At 38.9% G+C, this 20,774-nt stretch overlaps 1 protein-coding gene across 3 annotated transcripts in view; it reads right to left on the bottom strand.

Moving 5' to 3' along the window:
• The window catches only part of LOC121442574 (cytochrome b-245 heavy chain), a 136,638-nt gene that overhangs the window by 9,513 nt on the left and 106,351 nt on the right, over positions 1-20,774 (bottom strand). For all 3 annotated transcript variants that reach the window (XM_041644158.1, XM_041644160.1, XM_041644159.1), the window contains 6 exons: positions 16,279-16,363; positions 14,635-14,780; positions 11,011-11,201; positions 9,180-9,309; positions 6,660-6,752; positions 3,305-3,558 (listed from right to left, as the gene is read on the bottom strand). In XM_041644158.1, coding sequence (XP_041500092.1) covers positions 3,305-3,558; positions 6,660-6,752; positions 9,180-9,309; positions 11,011-11,201; positions 14,635-14,780; positions 16,279-16,363 — 899 coding nt within the window. The remainder of the gene's footprint in view (positions 1-3,304; positions 3,559-6,659; positions 6,753-9,179; positions 9,310-11,010; positions 11,202-14,634; positions 14,781-16,278; positions 16,364-20,774) is intronic.

Below are 20,774 nucleotides of genomic sequence, written 5' to 3'. Positions count from 1 at the left end.
GGCTGTACCACCATTGCAATCTCTGTCTGGCTCCTGCAGGAGACAGAGCTTTTGAATGGAGCATTTGGAGTAAAGTGCTACGATTTGTTTGATGGCAACTAGACTCACTGTGTACATAAAAGGAAGTCATTGTGTGCTGTGGCTCAGAGGCATGAGCGGCTCCGCCATGTTGGACTGGGCGGGGCCAGCAGGCAGTACCTGTTTTTGACCTAGGAATTGTCACAGCTTAGATTCTTAAGCGCTTAGTGATTTAAAGGCGCAAAACAAAGTGCTCCTGGATAGTAAAAAAAAAAAAATTACAGATTCACAATAAAACAGATTCAGACACTGTTGGATGAATGTATGTAGGCTTGAGAGAGAGAAGAAAAAGAATATAAAGAATAAAGTTAATGTCTTAAAAAAAAGGGTAAAGTCTTTAAAGAGACAGAGTACAGATAGTTAAGAGATTAAAAGAAATAAAGAAAAATAAGCCACATAAAAATGGAAAATTCACAGAGAGTCTGGATTATGTACATTCTGTTTTCTTTAAAATTTTTGACTGTGAAGGAGCTAAGTACAGAGAGACATTTCATTACATGGGCTGCCAAGCTAAACCAGAATGGATATAAGGGTATTATGATTTCAAAATTTGGGTCTAAGGATATGATGCTTTGGAGAGGGTCTTCATTTGTTTTCACAGAGGACCAGACCCTGTGGATTGATTCTATCCTGATATGGTATGATAGACCACGACCTCCAGAAAAGTTGCTGTGAACACCCTCAAAAAATTACTTCACTGAACTGCCAACTGAGATAAACCTGGCACACAGGTTACACTCTAAATGATCTGATTGACAGCACCCCATTCAGCAGGAAGCAGTTTGGAGAGAAAAAAACTGCGGCCATGTTCCCAAAATATTGTTTATAAATGTTCTTTTACATTTAAAGGGCGAAATGATATAGGTATGAATAATTTGCATTGGTATGGATTTTAAGGTCAATTTTGTTATATGTATTTCTGATCTTGATTAGGTATTGTGATTGTGTAGTTCATTTTTAAAATGTAATGTATAATTAGGAAATATAGGTTGTTGATGGATAATCATAAATAATAGTCAAGTTTGTAGTTATGTTACTTAGATTTTCTAGATATATAGAGATATATTTCAGATAGGCATTCTTCATATCTCTCAAAGGCTGCAGAATATGGCATTTAAAATATTTTAATAACTTAGGACTTTTCATGACAATGAGACATGTCTGCTCCTGGCGGCACCAATCTACTTCAAGAAGAAGATGGGCATCGAAGAGGCTCCTTATGGAGTTTGATAGCCATTTGGGCAAGAAACTGCTCTTGCCTGGACTGTTGCATAAAATGGACACAAAGAACCCGCAGAGAGAGGACTGCTGAACTTGCCTAAAGGTGAGATGGTCTTTTGGGGTTCATGACTCATGAAAGAGTCTGTGAGACATTCTGCAGGACACAGCAGATAGTGACTGAACTGTCTTTGAAATTTCCTGCTTCATGGAAATATCTGCTGGATACGATGGGCCTGAAGGCTAAAGATGGATGCCCCAATGGTACAGAGGAACTTTGGGTGACTGTACAGGCAGCGAGATGTCTCTGCCATTTCTAGAGCTTTGGATTTCTTGTTTGCTTAGGTAATATTATATCCTTCTGGAGTCTTTGATGGAGTTGAAGAATGGTTAGTTATAGTTATAGTTTTCCTTAATTATGATAAAAGATAAAATAGATATAAATATTATAACTGTAATTCTTGCTTAATATCTGTTTTGTTATATGTAATCTTACTATGTTAAAGTGAAAGCCTTTCTTTTTTGTTTAAACAGAAAAGGGAAATGATGGGGGAGAGTCTTCTGTTTTGTGTTAATTTCATTGACTAAATAAAGAGACTGCCTTGGCCCTTAAATAGGACATAAAATTAGGTAGGCGGAGTAAACAGAACAGAATGCTGGGAGAAAGAAGCTGAGTCAAGGAGTCACCATGATTCTCCATGTGTCTCCAGGCAGACACAGGTTAAGATCATTCCTGGTAAGCCAGCTCGTGGGCTACACAGATTATTAGAAATGGGTTAGGTCAATATGTAAGAGCTAGCCAATAAGAGGCTGAAACTAATGGGCTAGGCAGTGTTTAAAAGAATACAGTTTCCATGTAATTATTTCGGGGCATAAGCTAGCCATGCGGGCGGCTAGGTGCCAGGGACGCAGCCCGCAGCTCCCTATCTCAACAGATAGTGATCGTGAGTCCCCTGTAACTGGAGTTAAATAGTTTTGAGTGCTTAGAATCAAACCCAGGTCTTCTGGAAGCACAGCCAGTACTCTTAATGGCTGAGCCATCTCTCCAGCTCACTTTTGTCTCTTGTTATGGAGAAGTATATCTGATTTTTGCTATTATTATTATTATTATGATGATGATGATGATGATGGTGTGTGTGTGTGTCTGTGTGTGTGTGTGTGCACATTTGCCGAAGTACACATGAGAAACTTTCAGGAGTTTCTCTTCTTCAACCATATAATCCAGGAGGACAGGGAATGGACACTCAGGACATCTGGTCTGCACAGCAAGCTCTATTACTCATCAAGCCATATAGGAAGCCCCTTGGGTTTTTTGCTTCTTCATTTGTTTGTTTGTTTTGTTTTTTTAAAACCAATCTCAAGCAGCCCAGGCTGGCCTCAAAAGTTTCTGTGTTATCAGGGAGAACCTTGAACTCCTGATCCCCCTGCTTCCACTTCCCAAGTACTGGAATTATAGGCATGGGCCCCATGCCTGGCAGGGCAATCCAAATTTGAAATTCCTAATTGCATTACATATTAAGATAAGAATGTTTTACATAATAACATAGTGTTGAGTTGATAGGATCACTTTCCATTTGTTTATTCAGGAAATAACTTGAAAAGCCTTTCTTTAGTGTCTACAGTGTCCCTAGTACTGTGTGAGACAAGTGGAGAGAAGGATGCAAAACAAATAATACTTTCAAACAAATGACATCATTTAAAATTTAAGAGTATCTCTGATATAATTTTTGTTTGTCAGAAAAAGTTAACATAACTTGGCCTTGACCCTTACATATTTAAAGAAAGTTGAGGTTATTACTAATACTTGATATCAATGCTTTCTAGTTTACCTAAGATATCTAAACATATGCATAAACATACCACATGCAATGGTAAACAGACATACACTATATTCTTTGAACCAATGTGCTTTGTCACTCAGAAGATCAGGTGGTGAGATGGAGAATCACAACTATTTAGCACCATTTCTCCTAAACTCATGCACGTTTTCCATGTGTTCTGTACTCACTTAGGTAGTTTCCAGGCATCTTGGAACTCTTGCTTATCACAGCCACAAGCATTGAACAGCCCTTCTGTCCAGTCTCCCACAATACGGATATGAATGCTAAAAAAGTCTTCCTCAGGCGCAGAGGTCAGGGTGAATGGGTGCCATTCCAGCTTGGACACCTTAGGACACTTGACAAAAATGTACTGTCCCACCTCCATCTTGAATCCTTTCTTCTTCATCTGAAGCTCAATGGTTTTGAAAGGGTGAGTGACCACCTATGGAATAAAACATGACCCCGAAAATTACGTGTCACCAAAACATTTGCACTTTTAGGATTCACATGGATAAAATAATTAAGATGCCCTACCTGTGCTTCTTTTGAAAATACCAACACAGAAGCAGATATATCTGTCATTTGGCATTTGTCCTCAATTATAGCCTTTGGCTAAGGGTGGACTGAAGGATGGGCACAAAGTCCTAGTTTTCTCTCTTCAGTCTGAGACAGCTCCAGCTCTCCCTTGTAGGATCAGCCGACATTGCAGCTGTAACCACAGTGGGCACCAGGTCAACTCCTCTCTCTTCCTCATTTTACCTTTCTAAATGTTTTAACTGTTTTTCTCTTGTTTGTTTTGAGATATGGTTTCTGTATGTAGCCCAGGGTAGCTTGTAACTCGTGATGTAGCCCAAACTGCCCTTGAGTTCAGGCTCTCCTTCTTCAACTTCCTGATTACTGGGATCATGTGAACGTGCTACCACATCTGGTTTAACTTTCATTATGAATATAGCCCCTGAGAACACACTCCTAATAAGTCTTTTACATACATTTCTGTTTCACAGTCTCTAGCAGGAAATGAAAACTATCCATCTGTTGTGATTTTTCTCTCTCTCAGATGCTAAAAAAGACACAAAAAATAGAAAGAAAAGTTTCTAGTTCATTCTTTCTGTCTTCCCTGGTCATGAGAGAGGGCGTTGGCAGATAGACAGAACGTAGAGTTTTCACTAACTAGATATATTACAACAGCTCCCAAATGAAGTTAACCATACTGTCTGTTCTTGTACTGAATCACACCTTAACGTGCCCTGCTTCTGCACTTCTCCTCCCAGAGAGAATGCCATCCATCTCTCCCCAAGTCAGGCACTATATTTATTCTCCATAAACACAACAGTCCATTTAAGGTCTATCTGAATTATCCAAATCTAGTAAATAGATAGCTAACTCTAAAACAGAACAGAATAAGGGAAACAGAAAGTAGATCCTCTTTCTTGTCAAAAGGATATTGTCACTTGCAGGTCTATTTCAGCACTACAGCAATGCTCTGGAATCAACCTAACTGTGGCAACAATGACTGGATAAAGAAAATGTGCCGCATTTTCACAGTAGATGGCTATTAAAAGCTTTAAAAGGGTGGCATCTGGCCATGTGCAACACGAACCTGAATGACGTAAGTGAAATAAGCCAGGCACGAATGCAGCATAACCTCACTCATACGATGAATGCGAGAGAGTTCAGCGCATAGAAATTGAGTGTAAGAGGGTGGGCGGCAAAGGATAAGGGGAGCAGGGTGGCAGGAGGCATGGGAGTTCATAGGTACTGACTTACAGTCAGGTAGAATGACTAGGTTGTGGTGTTCTGGTGCTGAATGGTAGGTTGCATATGTCAAGACTTCTGGGAGACTGGGCATTTTTATAACAGCGAAATCATGTATGTTTGACTTGAAAGCTGTGCTGCTGCTTTACTTGGTTACACAGGTATAGCACAGGGGAACACTACATTGTAGCTTATAAAGATATACAATTATGAGCTAACTGAAAATGAAGTCAAACTTAAAACCAAATGGAAAGGTAATGTACTGCTCGAAGACACCTACCATACCTAGAAGAATTTCAGAGGTACAAGTCCAGACAACCCAAAGGACATCAAAGAAGGGAAAGTTCTAGAGAATGGAAACAGCTTTTCCGAGCTCACTGATATTGCTGAGCTTTTCTGTCCATGAGAAACTTCAGAAATGTGGGGACTGCTACTAATAAAAGTTACTATTAAGGCTGCAGCCAAGTGCCAAAGTACATGCTTAGCATATGTGATGCCTGAGTTTAACCCGTAGAACCACCAAAACATTGTAAAACATTTTCAAAACTTGGGATTTAAGAGTATCTTATACAACAAGGCTGCAAACAACTTCCTCTGCTCTGAAATACAGAATTGGAAAGCATCATTTTGAATAGAGAAAATTATGTTGAAAATTGTTTACCATGTTGTAATTTTGTGTAGTAAAAACAGTTCTTTCATGTTGCAGTTTTATTATTATACGCACAAGGAGACGTTAACAAAAGACATTTTAGTAGACAGCACTCTCATTAATATTTTTAGATAACCCCTGTTTCTTGTATTTCATGAGAAGAAAGTGAACGTTTATTTTCTTCACAAGATAACAAATTTACCCTAGAAATACATTAAGGAGAAATATTTGTCTGGTTTGGTCATTTCTTATTTATGAATGGAAAAAAATTGTGGCAGGCATCTTTGTCAATTGCTACACTTTTAAAAATAATACAATATACATAACATAAAAGGAGAGCCGTTGCATGTTCCTACATTGCAAAACTCTCAATGCCAGCAGGACTAGCTCTACTATGACTCTCCATAGGTACCAACTGAAATAAGTTAGAAGGAAGACAGAAGGAATTTTTGTGTCTTTCAAAACATAACCTACAATAGGCTTTTTGTAAATCCTTTTTGAAATGAATTGATCATAATTAAATTTTATTTGACAAAACAATCTTGTTGGGTATTTACTGTAACAAGGAACTTTCCTATCTATCTATCTATCTATCTATCTATCTATCTATCTATCTATCTATCATCTATCTATCTGATAGAGTCTATCTAATTGTATATCTCTCTCTTTATTTCATAAGGAAAAACAAAACATAGGAAAACAGAGAAAAAGCACTCCAGACTTGGAGCCTGGAGACCAAGTGCAAGGCAAAAATTATGTCTTAATCCACTTGATATATTGAACACTGCAGCATTAATACACTGTGATTACTTATAAAGAATAGAAAAAGGAACTATAAAGGTCTTTCAACCTCCTTTATATGCTTCTTGCTGTTTTTAGTACCTGAAAGTTTTTGTCTCACTAATACATGTGTGTGTGGAGGCAGGTATCATAAAAAGTGATACGTTATAGTGTCCCCACTTAAAGGCCAATTCATTTCATCATTAAGTTAAATTCATTCAATTAAACTGTAGGGTTTCTGTTTTCAGTTTAATAAAAATAACATGGCAAAGAGATCTTTTTGAACATCAATGTAGAGAATATGAGGAGACATGCCCATGCGATACTTAGCTACTAAGAATTCCGACATGAGTGAATACCTTGGTGATGACCACCTTCTGTTGTGATCGCCAAAACCGGACCAGCCTCTCACAGAGATACAGGAACATGGGACCCACTATCCATTTCCAAGTCTGTAATTGCATCAAATACAAAATGAGATGTGTTAAGGGGAGTGGTGACAGCTAGTTAAATATTAAGAAGAAGAAATCATTTTACAAGCCAGGCTAACCTCTGTAAGCTTGTTTAAGTATTTACTACTGATGAGCAGTTTTTTTAAAAAATAAAACATAATATATTAAACTATCAAATGTTAAGATAAAGTGTAAAGTCAGTAAAACAGACGTTGGGGTTATATGTTGTATGATCTGTAGCTGTGGTGTGAGGCTTTCCAAAGAAGAATTTCCTACAAGAATGAGCTTTCCTCTCAGTGTTACAACCAAAGTTGGACTAGCCTACAACAGAGGACAGATGGTCCCAGAGTGAACCTGACTCTTCAGCAACACGAGATTTTTTTTAATGCAACGTTGCAATTGTTTTCTCCCAGCCATTGAGTCTCCAATTAATCTTTTTCAAGATGACAAATTTTGTGCAAGACTTCAGCTGTCTTCCTCAGCATTATGGCAAACTCTAGGAGCTATGCGGTACTTTTGCTGAAGGGACACACATGAAGATTCTAAAGCTTCTATCTAAGTCTCTGATTAGAATATGGAAATTGCTTCATAGATTTTTAGGCTCCAAATCAACATTTAGGCCCAACAGTTCTACCAGTTGGATTCCTAATCTAATATTTGAAGTACCAAAAAATTAGAAATATCTAAAATTTAATTTTCTAGAATGGAATCTGAAGCAGAAAATAAGAGCCATGTTCCTCATGTATTCTGGTTGGTTTTGTTATTGTTTTTCTTGTCAACTTGACACAAGCTAGAGTTATCTTGGGAGAGGAATCTCAATTGAGAAAATGCTTCCATCCAGATTTCCAAGTCTGTAGGGCATTTCCTTGATTGCTGATTGATGAGAGAGGGCCCAGCTCATTGTAGGCAGTGTAACACTTGGGCTGGTGGCCCGGGTCTCTGTAAGAAAGCAGACCGAGCAAGCCAGGAGAAGCAAGCCAGTAAAAGCAAGCCAGTAAGCAGTACCCTTCCATGGCCTCTGCATTAATTAGTTCCTGCCTTGTGTTCTTGCCTTCACTTCTTCAGTGATGGAGTGTGACCTGAGAGTTATAAGCTGAAATAAACTATATTTTTGACATTATATTGTTGGAAAAATTAAAAGTACTCAGATTCTTCACACCACTATTCAAAAGTGAAGAATATCTGTAACAGAGGTATGGAGTATTCTTTTGGTCTACCTCATCTTTATAAGATGGATATTTAAAAGTCTCCCATCTATTTCCTGGTTGATACCATAGAGTTACATTTAATGGCACTATACTTGGGCATTTCCTTTGATAGCCTCAGAAACCTAGAAGTAATTTTGTGACTGTTGCCTGCAAAGATAGTAGAACTCACTCTAGCTGTCATCAAGGAACTGTGCCTTCCATAGCCTATAAACTAACTAAAAATAAGGTTTGTTTTGTACGCTTTCTATTAATGGCTGAATATAGTAGGGGCAAGTCACTGCTGAGTCAGCTTGATTTCATTTATGAACAAGGATACTCAAAAACATTAAGCTGCTTTAGAGTGATGGGCATAGTAAAAGAATATTCCCATGCCAACAGGAGAAAATGGGATAGATTTGTCTTTATGTTATACAATGCAGGAGAGTTATAATACTAGTTATACAAAAGAGTTAGAGCACTAGTCAGAAGCCTGAGACAAATGTTGACTTTTGTTTCATTTTACAACAGTGGCTAGCACAGCAACCAACAGATTATAATGTCTACCAACGGAAAGAAAGATAACATGAAGATTATAAAGCTTGCTTTATGGGGCAGAGATATCGAAGACCACCCAGAGTGGAGTTCAGAAGAACTCTCTATGGGAGAAAGCAAGAGTTTCACCTTGTTTCCCCGTTAGCCCTTGCCTTGCCTCTCCTCTTTCACAAGGTGACTGCCTTTGGTGTTTGTATGATTTTGGCTGTGGAACCTTTGTCATCCTGATAGATAGGATCCTCTGATGAATAAAGGCAGCTCAATGTGCTAATTCATCTGTTTTCTTAACAGTTCTGAAGCCATATAGAATTCCATATAGACTTCCCGGTAACCAAAGAGATCCACAGCTCCTTATAGGTGGATCATTTGAGCCATACAACTCATATCAGGATAGAATCCCTAAGTGCACCTCTGAAAAATCATTAACTGATATTATTGTGATCTTCATAGCCAGAAGAAGAGGAGGAGATGGTGGTGGTGGTAGTGGTGGCTCTTAAGCCCAAAAAGCAATTTAAAATCATTGCTTTCCAACTTCATTCTAGGACATTGACAACAGATCAATGTAAAGTTTGTTTTTCAAGAAAAAGTTCTAGCCAATTCACATAGTAAAGTATCTATAACAATATTTGTACCTGCTTCTTAAACCTACCAGTAATAGCGCTTTAAAAGAAATAATAAAAATACATACCATAGGAGGGTTTCCAGAGAACTTGGGTACTGGGCACTGCTTTATTTTTCCCCATTCTGAGATTTTGTCTTCACAGAATTTTATATCATGCTCATTCAAACTATCTGTAGTCTGTCCACGTACAATTCGTCTGATGAATTAAAAAAAAAGTAAGTCTTCATCACTTACTAACGAGACAGTAAGCTGTTTGAGTGTTTTAGACCCTTGGAATCCAGGGCCTCATATATGCTAGGCAAGCACTCTAACAATGAGTTGTATACCCTTACATTTCCTCCTTAAAGATTGGATTTAGTGACCAATGGACATGGCATGGGAAAAGCAGGAGTCTGAGGAATAGTAATTACAAAAGATCTTTATTCTCTAGTTCCCATGGGGAATAAATAATAGAAAAATACGATTTTTCTCCTTGTACTCTAAATAATAGGAGCAAAAGTCTGCAAATCAGAATTTCAAATCTAGTTCAATCGTTACCTAGCCATGAGATCCCGAACAACCACTTAACCAGTGTAAATAGCAACTGTGACTTAGATAGAGACTAAGCAAATACATCTCTGTCTAATCCAAAGGAAGACAGCTCTCTGTGCCACTCTCCAAACAGGAAGTGGTGGGATTGGTAAAGGAGAGAGAGGAAGTAATGCCTCACTTTTGTAGGATTCTCTGAGATAGCTGGATTGTGAGCGAGTTTCACCTTAAGACACTGTTACTTTAGGGGACTCAGGAGATTGTTCATCCCACAGATTTCTCAGTGCTTAGAAAGAGTTTATGAGGGTTTCAAATCGGGAAGTAGGCTAAGAATGCACATAGAAGGTGGCCCCAGTTGCTTCTTCTCATCCTTCCTCTTTTCACTCTCAAGACTTGCTCACCCCTAGCTGACTTGGCTTGAGTTTTGCATATTGACTTTCCCCCACCCTTATGTTCCTGGAACTCTATACCCATCATGGAACTTCCCTGGGCTTGGCTCTTCTGTGCAGGTGGTATAAAAGAGTAGAAAAATGAAACCTGATATTAAAGCAGATTTTCCCAAGCATACAGTCTAGCACCGTGTTTCTTTATGGGAGTGCTCACCACAGCCCACTCTAGAACACCTGTTCTGTAGGCTACATACCACTTGGGAGTGGTTCAGCACATGTATTTTTACCATTTTTACTTTGGGGTTCCAAATCTATACATTAGAGGAGTTAAAAGAAACATCGAATGTCAAGTTCTTAGCACTTGACATAGAGCTTGGTAGAAGTTATTACTTTTATCATATTCAAAAGTTGAAAGGCGTGTTTTTCTAGCGGGCATTCCTCCACAGTTCTGCAGATAGATCCTCATACTCAGAAGGCAACCAGTAATGATTGTTTGCTTAAATCAAAACCAGTTGGACAACAGAAAACCTCTTCAACTGATTAATCACTAACTCTTTTACTTTGGGATTTTGCTTAACCTACTTGTGATTTACCCATAGGAAACACTGTGGTGGACAGTCAAGAACCTACCAATGCTTTCAATAACGTATGGCCAGCATAGTGCAGACTACCTTGCTTCTCTTTAGAAGCAATCTACACAATCATACACAGTAGCCTTGAAACTAAACATAGACAGTTTATTTTATATATTGGGTATATGTTTCAAGCTTATTTTAAGTAGCTGCATTATAAATTAGATGGGTACAACAAGAAAGCAAGGATGTTGTTGTTTCTTTTGACTGACCTCTGCTGTCCTATTACATCCCCTCAGCAGAAAGGATGATCATACAAAAGCAAGGAAGTCACTGTGCCTGTCACTGGGCAATAATACATCTAGACAGTGAACCCAAAGCCTTTGGCAATGGAGGTAAAAAACTCACTCAGCTCCATGGATGGCAAGGCCGATGAAGAAGATCACAAAGAGATGGTGTGTATACCAGAATACTTCAAAGTAAGACCTCCGGATGGTTTTCGTAGAGGATGTGATAATTAATATGAGACACAGTGTGATGACAACTCCGGTGATGCCAGCCAACCGAGTCACGGCCACGTAGAGGCCTCCTTCAGGGTTCTAGAAAATAGAAACATGCAGGCTCATAATTGCAGGAGTGTCACTATTAAAGCTGTTGTATAATTTATTTCCTGTCCCTTTGGCTAGCCTCATCATAGCGCTCAGAGAGATATGGTGTTGAGGCTTCCAAATTTAAACTGTTAACCTTGTTGAGATGTCATGGATAAATAAGAACTATTACAATTACATTCTATGATTCTAATGGAGTTCAACTATAAAGAACTGGCCTAGTAAAAGTTGTCCTCAAAGTGTCTTATGTTCTCTATCTCTTTGATTTGAAAAGGTCACAGTGCTTAGTTGGCTAATGAATTTAGAATAGATGCCATCTGAGGCTGGGCTTCACCATGCTGGATCCTGAGATGACAGTTCATGGGCAAGTGACTTAGAAACAAGGTGTTCCAAGAGAAGCCGCTCAGCAAAGGCACAGCTCAGAGAAAAGGAGAAAGCCAGGCAAGGGGCAACTCACGGACAACATCTCACAGGGCTAGCTTTAACTTGACCTTAGAGATGTTCTCTCATTCTGTCTATTTCAGGAAACTGAAAATAAAATGGTAAAATGTTCAGATCTCTTAACAGTTGGCAAAAGCAGGCCACGATACACAGAGATACACAGGGTTAGGCTGAGGCTATCCCTTGTGAGACTGACCCTATTTTGTTTGTTTGCTTTGCTTTGTTGTTTTTATCTCCCATCTCAGAGAATTCTATTTAATAAGGCTGAGAGAATGTCGTACCCTCAGGCATGCACAAACCACTCTGAGAGTAAACTATACCTCAGAGTTTGGACTGACTAAAGGGAAAGAAGCTATACTTCAAGGCCTGCATTCATCAGTTATTTGCCAAAGGCATCTCAGGGAGAAGTAACTAAGCAGATCCTTTCAGATCTCATCCTTGGGCAGAGACACGGGGGGCCTCAAGGCAGTCCGTAGAAGAGAAGACAGGCGAAAGAATTGAGAAGGCACATACTGTGGGGGGAAGTTCAGACCCAATAAAAGTGACCCAAGGAAACTGGGACAGAGTATGACAATGTCAGTTCAACTAATATGGTCAAATTGTCATCCCTTAACCAGATTACAATCCACGGTTCCAGAGAAGCTAGGTAACAAGGAGAACCCTAAGAGGGACACATAGATCACCCTGGGAAGGGGAAATAGATAAGATCTCCTGGGTAAACTGGGGGGGGGCAGTAGAGGGAAGAGGATGGAGGAACATGTGGGAACAGGATGGTGGGGAGGGTTGGAGTGGGAGAGCAATGAAAGAGAGATCTTGATAGAGGGAACTTTTATGGGGTTAGGGAGAAACCAGGCGCTAGGGAAATTCCCAGGAATCCACAAGGATGACCCTAGCTAAGACTCCCAGCAATAGTGGAGAGTGTGCCTGAAGTGACCTTTTCCTGCAATCAGATTGGCGAATACTCTGACATCCCAGAGTCTTCATCCAGTAATTAATGGAAGCAGATGCAGAGATCCACAGCCAAGTACCAGGCCGAGCTTGGGGAGTTCAATCAAAGAGAGTGAGGAGTATTATATGGGCAAGGGTGGGAGACAGACAAGATTATGATGGGGAAATCTACAGAGATAGTTTACCCGAACTAGTGGGAGTTCATGGACTCTAGACTCTCAGCTGGGGACCTGCATGGGACATGAACTAAGTCCTCTGCATGTGAGTGACAGTTGTGTAGCTTTGTCTGTTTGAGGGGTCCCTGGCAGTGGGACTAGGATCTATCCCTGGTACATGGGTTGACTTTTTGGAGCCCATTCCCTATGATGGGTTGCCTTGCTCAGTCTTGAAGCAGGGGAGAGGAGCTTGGTCTTGCATCAACTTGATGTGCCAGGCTTTGTTGACTCCCCATGGGAGGCCTTAATCCTTTTTGAGGAGTGGATGGGGGTGGGTTCGGTGGGGGAGAGGGAGTGGGAGGAAGGGCAGGGGAGGGGAGGGGGACTGTGGCTGTGGTTGGTATGTAAAATGAATAAAAATTTTAAAAAAATTGTCATCCTTATACATCACAATGCACAATGGAAAGAAAAATTACCCACGGTATCAAAAACAAGCATTTATGAATCATTCCAGTTTTTCTTATGTCAGTTTGAATGTAAACATTTTGGAAAAATTAAAGTTTTTTTTGTCTTGTAGATGTTTGTCTAACCTCAGAAAATGTGTTCAAAATTTAGTGGGGAACTTAACTATCTTCCTAAACCACATGGTTCATAAAAATGGCCGGAGCTCCTTTCTACGTGGAAGAAACTCATGGGATGAGAACCCATAGATACCATGGGGGTTCACAGGTGCCCACAAAAACAAAAGTAATTAAATAAATCTTAAAAAACAAGACCTTTCTGAAATCGTGTCTGAGTTTAGACAAAACGTGGGTTCTTTACTTATTTCAGATAGCCCTGTTCTTTTCTTTCTGCCTCCCAGAAAAATAAGTAAGTCAGTAAGTAGTTCCAGAGCTACCCCCAATTTTGGATCATATATGATTCATACAAATACTGGCTTTCTTTTTATTTTATTTTATTTTTATTTTCTAAAAAGGAAACTATCTTTTCTTCATTATACATACCAATCCAAGTTCCCACTCTCTCCCCTCCTCCCATTCTCTCCACTTACCCCCCTACCTCCATCCACTCCTTGGAGAGGGTAAGACACATTGCTTTAGAGAAGGTTCAAAGCCCTCCCTACTATATCCAGGCTGAGCAAGGTATTCATTCAAAGATATTAGGCACCAAAGAGCCAGTACATGCAGTAGGGATAAATGCTGGTGCCACTGCCAGTGGCCCCTCAGTCTGCCCTAGCCAAGCAACTGTCAACCACATTCAGAGGGACTAGTTTCGTCCTATGCTTGTTTCTTCCCAGTTTGGCTGAAGTTGGTGAGCTTCTATTAGCTCAGGTAAACTGTTTCAGTGGGTGAATCCATCATGGTCTTGACCTCTTTGTTCATATTCTCACTCCTCCCACTCTCTAACTGGACTTTAGGAGCTCAGTTCAGTGCTCTGGTGTGGGTCTCTGCCTCTGTTTCCAGCAAATACTGGCTTTCTTAAGCCTTCCCTCAAATCATCTAATATAAGCCTAAGTGGCCTAGCAAGTCCCTTATAACATCCTCTGCAGGTATTCACTTGGACATCTTTAAGGCATGAAATCTCTTTCATTGTGGCAAATAGTAAAGCCAATTTTGATTGCACATGAATCTCTTCTTTATTTTATTGTGCACAGTCATGGGTGAGTGTGAGTTCCTACAGGATCTGCATACAAAATTTCTGCAGGAGAGTCCAGGGTTCAGGAAATACCTGAGTAGTCTGTGCACATGCCACCAAGGGGGCTTACATTCTAAGCCATTGGCAAACTTTCATTGTTGACTTTAAAAGACAAATTAGAGATTTTCATTGTTCTCAGTTTTAATAGCCCAGAAAACATTTGAATCAGAAAAGAGGAGGCTTACCTTGATTTTTTCTCTAGCAAAATTGAGATACTCTTCATTGTCCTTGTCACCAATTTGAGAGAGTGCTACTGAATATGGGTCAGAATTGTTGACTCTGGCATTCACACACCACTCCACATTGAACAGATGTGCAATGGTGTGGATCGCTGAAGAGGGCAGAGAAGAGAAACAAAGAAAAGGAGAGGGATGCAAACATTATTGGAGTCAAGGTTTCTGGCCACAGCCTCTGACTCCCAAGTGAAACAAAGGGATGTGGTCCAGGATGCTGTAAACAAAAACTGGGTCCCAATAACCACTGAAGCAAGACAGTTCTAATAGTCCAGCTTCTTTTCACCTGTGTGACTGTGAAAAAATTGTGCAGCCTCTCTGGTATTACTTCCCTCATTTGTAAAATGAATGTTGAACTAACAGTTCTGAAGATTCAACCAATTTCTAAGATAGACATTTGATATAGTCACATCTTCTCTTTTTCCCTAATGTATCTGTGCTCAAGTGAGAAAACAAATCATGTGATGCCTGATAAATCACCTCCAGAGTACAGTGACAAACATAATTGAATTAATACGAGCTGATGGTCAACAGCATAAATGTCTGAACATAAGTTACAAAGAAAACTGCATTCATTATGCATTATCATTTGCCTAGAACTTCCTAGGGACTAGTACTGTTAGAAGGGCTTTACCATTACTCAACCCTTATATGAAACCAATGAGCTAAGTACATTCAGTATCAGGTCACCTAAAAGATGAGGGAAACGGGGCATAGACGGCTGTAAAACCTTGCCCAAGGTCACCTAGCCAAAAAGCAGCTGAATTGGGGATCAAATCCAAGCTGTGTGGCACCCGTGTCTGCATTCTTACTGGTATAGCACACTGTTTTCCAACAGAATATTACCATTAATTTCTCTTGAAGCATTTCATTTAGCACAACTCAACGTCCTGCACAATCTTATAGAAGAGAAACCCAGTTAAACACCTTTAAGGTAAGCTCATTTTCATCAGGTAAGAGAGATTCCTCACAGGCAGACTAAAGACTTTTTTGTTTATTACTATTTGTGTCTATTTTCTGACATATAAAATATTTAAGTGAATTCATGGAGACTATAGTAACAGTTCTAGGCACATCCCCTACCACAACAGTGATAATACAATACATTACATATAAAAACATATTGTATGCATACATATATGCGATAATAGTAATAATCACTAAGGTATGTAGGTGATAAGGGGTTCCTTAAGATGTTTTCAATTTATAGCTCATATTTCTGTAGATTTACTGCAAAAATCCACAAAGTCTACATTTGTAGCAATGTAATTCGGTAGCATTAATAAAAATTTTTATGTGTCCACTAACAAACATTTTTTCATACTAAGATCATGGAAAATGGTGAGAATACGAGGGCAGACTTTATGGCATATTGTTATTTTATATATATAAGAAGATCGTATGGTTTTCAAAAAAACACTGTAAGTGTAAATCCTAACATCAGAAAATAGAGTTTGAATGCATTTGAACTGAACTTATCTGACCACCATATAACGGACATGATGGACTTGTAGAGTCGGATACACGTGTGTATCCAAGAATAGAGGGCTCCTCTGTTACAATTGGTTTGCAATTCAAACGCCTTTTCAATCTTACCAGTGTGAAGCGCTATCATCCATGCCACCATTTTATGGAAAGTGAGGTTCCGATCCAGTTGTCTTCGAATTCTTGTTGAGCAACACTTTGGATGAAGAGAAAAGAGAATGGTGGAAATTGTTCATGTCAAAGCCTTCTATGTCCCAGGTGCTTTACATGCATCAGCTCATGTAATTCTCATAACCGCTCTACGAGGACATATTTCCATCCACTTGGTTGATGAGAAAACTGATGGAGTTAGTAAGTCATCTCTCCCCGTTCAAACAGCAAGCTTAAGTAATATAGTTCCTGTTCTCATAGTGACATGAAGCCCTCTCTCAAATACCTTTCTCATTGTATAAAGTTTTAAATTTTGACACAATATATTCCTAGTTATGATAAATTTATTTAAAGGGGGCCTACGATTTCATAAAGAGTTGGCCTACTGTTTGTTTCCTAAGAGTCCAGTGGGGACAAAAATGAGTGAACAGTTCTAGAACAAGTGAGTAGGTCTTTAATCCAATTGCTAATATACACTATAGAAGGAGGTCATCTAGGTCACAGACATTACAAGGAAAATCACTGTCTGTCATCACATAATAATAATAAAAATAATGATGATGATGTTGATGGGGACAACAATAACTAGCAGTTACTGAGAGCTTGTGGAAGAACTCTTTAAGCCTTTTACATGTATTGGCTTACTTAATTCTTCCTCTTATGTCAGTTTTATTAAGGAGAGACCATTACCTACCTAACAGCTGAGGAAACAAAGGTGATTGATTATCCTGCCTTATGTGATATAGTCCATAATGGACAGAGATGAGATTAAATCCAGATCATCGGAGAGATTTTTGTATCAATATTGCAGTAATTTATATAATCTCCTGACACTCAAAACAGAAAGTTGTCCAGGGCATTTGGCCCATATCCATATGTTAGAATGCATGGATTTGAATCTGGAGTCAAGTCAATGCTCAAAGCAGAGAAAGCGAAATCTTGTTGGTGGTTGAAATAGACACTTATCCTCACAAAATCTGGTTATTGGCTTGTTCTAGCTGCTTTGCACCACAGTTTAAAAGTACTGTCATAAAAAGTTAAAGTTCTTTAAAGAGGACAGTGACCTTCTAAAACAATCTTAGGTATTGTTAATACATGGATCTAAATTTTGTATATTATTTAAATGAGGTTACTTATTTTTAATAAAATATTCTGACTTTGTAGAAAGATATGATTGGTGGACAATTGTACCTGCTGTACTGTTTCTCAGTTCATCACACCTAAAAGGAAGGAAGGTTACATGAAAGGTGACTCTTTGAATCACAAAAATACTAGTAAGGAAGATGATAAGGCTTCCAAATAAAGAAGAAAAGCTTTATCAAGTATCTTGTGGGACCCAGGTAATTTACTTATTTACTAATCACTCAATGCAATAATGCAAGTATTCTCATCTCCATTATAGACAAAGAAATTAAAAATTTCACTTTGGCTTTCTAAAGTTCACATCCCTTTCCATCAAATCAGATGCAAGGACACCATCATTATTATTCTAAGTGCCTCAAAAATATGACTTAAATTTAAGTTTTGGGATCCTTAGTGGAAAGTGGTCAAAGAAAGTGAGGGTAGGAGAACAAAGACTAGAATGGAAAGAAACCCATAAAGGGCATATTAAAGCGCTACCACTGTGCTTTAACAGTGGGGTCATTCAGATGAGGCAACTCCTTTATAGTTTTAAGAAAATAGCCTCCCATTTCTTAACTGCCACAGTCCTTCAGCTTTTAAGAGTCCTTCTGATAGGCATAATTCTGGAAGACTTGTAATGACCTTGTGCAATCTTCTCCCTTGACTTTGGATGAGACCTGTGACTAGGGTGTGTGATTTTGTTAGACGATAATGATAAAATGGATTCTGCAGATGTAAAGTCCAAAATTGTCTTAAAGAGAGAGATTTTTTCCCCTCAGGTACCCAACACTATCACATAAACTCTTGAAATCTAGGTCTAGAAGTTCCAAGTGGAGGAAGTCAGAGATTAAAAATACAAGAAGGATTTAAGGTACTGTTGCTGAAGTGGCGGGGCATGTAGGCTCCAAAAGTGACCATGGGATGATTACTAGCAAGGAGACAGGGACCTGAAACTATAATGAATGGAATTTTGCTAAGAAGGAGCTTGGAAAGGGGTTTTTGGTTTGTTGTTTTTCTATTTTGTTTTAGAGAGCTGAGGTGGAACCCAAGGCTCTGTGCATGCTAGAAACATACTCTATCTCTAAGTCCAGACTTTCAGAAGAATATTTTAAGCCAGTTTCTAGGTACACTCATTTGCTCTCACCCCAGCAAACATGTTCTTAATCTTACTTTCACAGAACGGTGAATAGAGAAGTCAAACAGGGTGCTGAACCTCTGCTTTATACAACTTCCAGCTTATAAATGAGGGTTATTCAAAACAATTGCATTTGGGACAATCCGTTGCACAGGAGTAGATAACTAATAGCATCCTTCCTGGAGTGGCAAACTGGATTGGACTCTTAAGAATCACAGGATGGTCTGGACGGTGGTGATGCACACCAATAATCCCAGCACTCAGGAAGCAGAGACAAGTGGATCTCTGTGAGTTTGAGACCAGCCTGTTCAACAGAGCGAGTTCCAGGACAGGCTCCAAAACTACAGAGAAACCCTGTCTCTAAAAACCAAAACCAGATAAAGAATCACATGATGAGAATTAATATAGTTGAGAGCAGCCATGAATTATTTTTGAAAGGAAATTTTGTCTTCATATGTATCTATTGTGAGTCACAGACCTACCACTTAGCTGTAAACTAATTTTCTCCCCTGTATGATAGATAATTGATGATAATTGAAGTTCTTCCCTAGGAGACATGTAGTCATTGAGAGATGTTTCATTAGAATCTGATGTTATTTTGCGACATTGTGTAACTAACTTCGCATCTAATGTACCCTGAGTCTCCAGCTAGAGGGCAAGCATCCTGTACAGAGATCAACATGCTATGTACTTGTAAAATTGTTCTTTAATAATTGTTTGGTCATGCCTTGAAAATAAGATCATTAAACCTATCTACATTTGTTACAGCTTCTTTTCCAGTTTCTTGAAGGAGGGATTGAGGGGAAAAATTACTAACTTCTGAATTATAACAAATTTGAAGAGAAATAGTATGGCTTTGTTGGGCCCCCTATATCCTCTGCATAGGCCCATCTTTATCGCTATCATTAGCAGTGATAAAATTTGTGAAATAATAGATGTTGATGCCCTTGCTAACTTTGACACGAAGCCGTAGAAAAACTAAATGCAGTATCATAACAATGGAGAGATAGGATTAGGTATTACAGAGTCCATTCAGAGATAACCATTTTATCTTAACATGCATTAATGCAAAGAACATTTGATTCAAAGAAAAAACTAGTGAGTCAATGGAACAGGTCCTACCAAGACAGCAGGCCTTAATTTTTCCTAACCACTGTCTTCAGTGTAGTCAGCAATGGTAAACAACCCTAAAGAGAAGCCACAAGTCATGCTGATGCTGAACTTTCAAGAAAATGATCTCCTCACCACTTCCTGAAAATGAGGCGGGATGATCAGTTTGTAAAGTTTGAAAGACGGGCTTTATCTTTGATTGCTTGGGTCCTTTCTGTTCCTCCTTACTATAAAAGATACCATTTCTGTGCTTCGGCTCACCTCTAAACTATTACCAGCCATCTCCCAAATAGCCAAGCTGTCATCATGCCTTACAGCTTCCTCATGGAACTACCTCTTTGCCTTTGTCCACTAGCTTCTAAAAGGAAGTTTCTCTGTTACTGTCACAAAGAGCCTTGCCCAATTTCAACAAACTATCATTATAGTGCAAGGGCAATTGTTGGGACATCCTGGCAATTTGCTATGCTCTATTGAAACTGAATTTCAAAATAATGAAAAGTGGAACTAAAATGAAGTACTCATTTGATAGGGTTATTTTAAGCTTTTAAGCTCTATTTTATGTATACTTGGTCTGATTGTATTTGTATTACATATTTATGAACATTTTAGGTAAAATGTCAAGAGCTATCCTTACATCTCCTGACAGAACTCAGGTAAAGACTCTGACAGTAATGTCCACACATGGTGGCAGTAAAACTATGTGAAAAAATGAAGGATAACACTTTTTTACGGAACTCTTTATAATTTTGAAATCCCATGTTAATTCTAAATCTCTTTCACAGGACTCTAAGCTCCTAAAGCTTGTGGCTTTCTGCCTTTAATCACTTTGTATTTCCAGTTATTAATATATAGAAAGCCCTCTACTAGGGTGACAACTTAATAATCAACAAACTTAAATAATCAGTATATTTTTACTAAAAGTATATTCATTCATTTTTCTTCTTTTTTTCAACACTGGAAATGGAAAATAGAGCCTTTTATACTTGGTGTGTTCTTTACCACTAAGCTACAGTCCTTCCTAGAAAGGCATATTTATGTTTAAATTTGCATTATTTGACCTGCTTCCCTGCTAAAATCATCCCTGAGATGA

The sequence above is a fragment of the Microtus oregoni genome, unplaced genomic scaffold, assembly GCF_018167655.1.
Source record: "Microtus oregoni isolate MIOR12 unplaced genomic scaffold, Mior012 000092F_000, whole genome shotgun sequence".
In the NCBI taxonomy this organism is placed as follows: Eukaryota; Metazoa; Chordata; class Mammalia; order Rodentia; family Cricetidae; genus Microtus; species Microtus oregoni.
The sequence above is the reverse complement of the archived record's forward strand: the minus strand, read 5'-3'. Positions and strand labels throughout refer to the sequence as shown.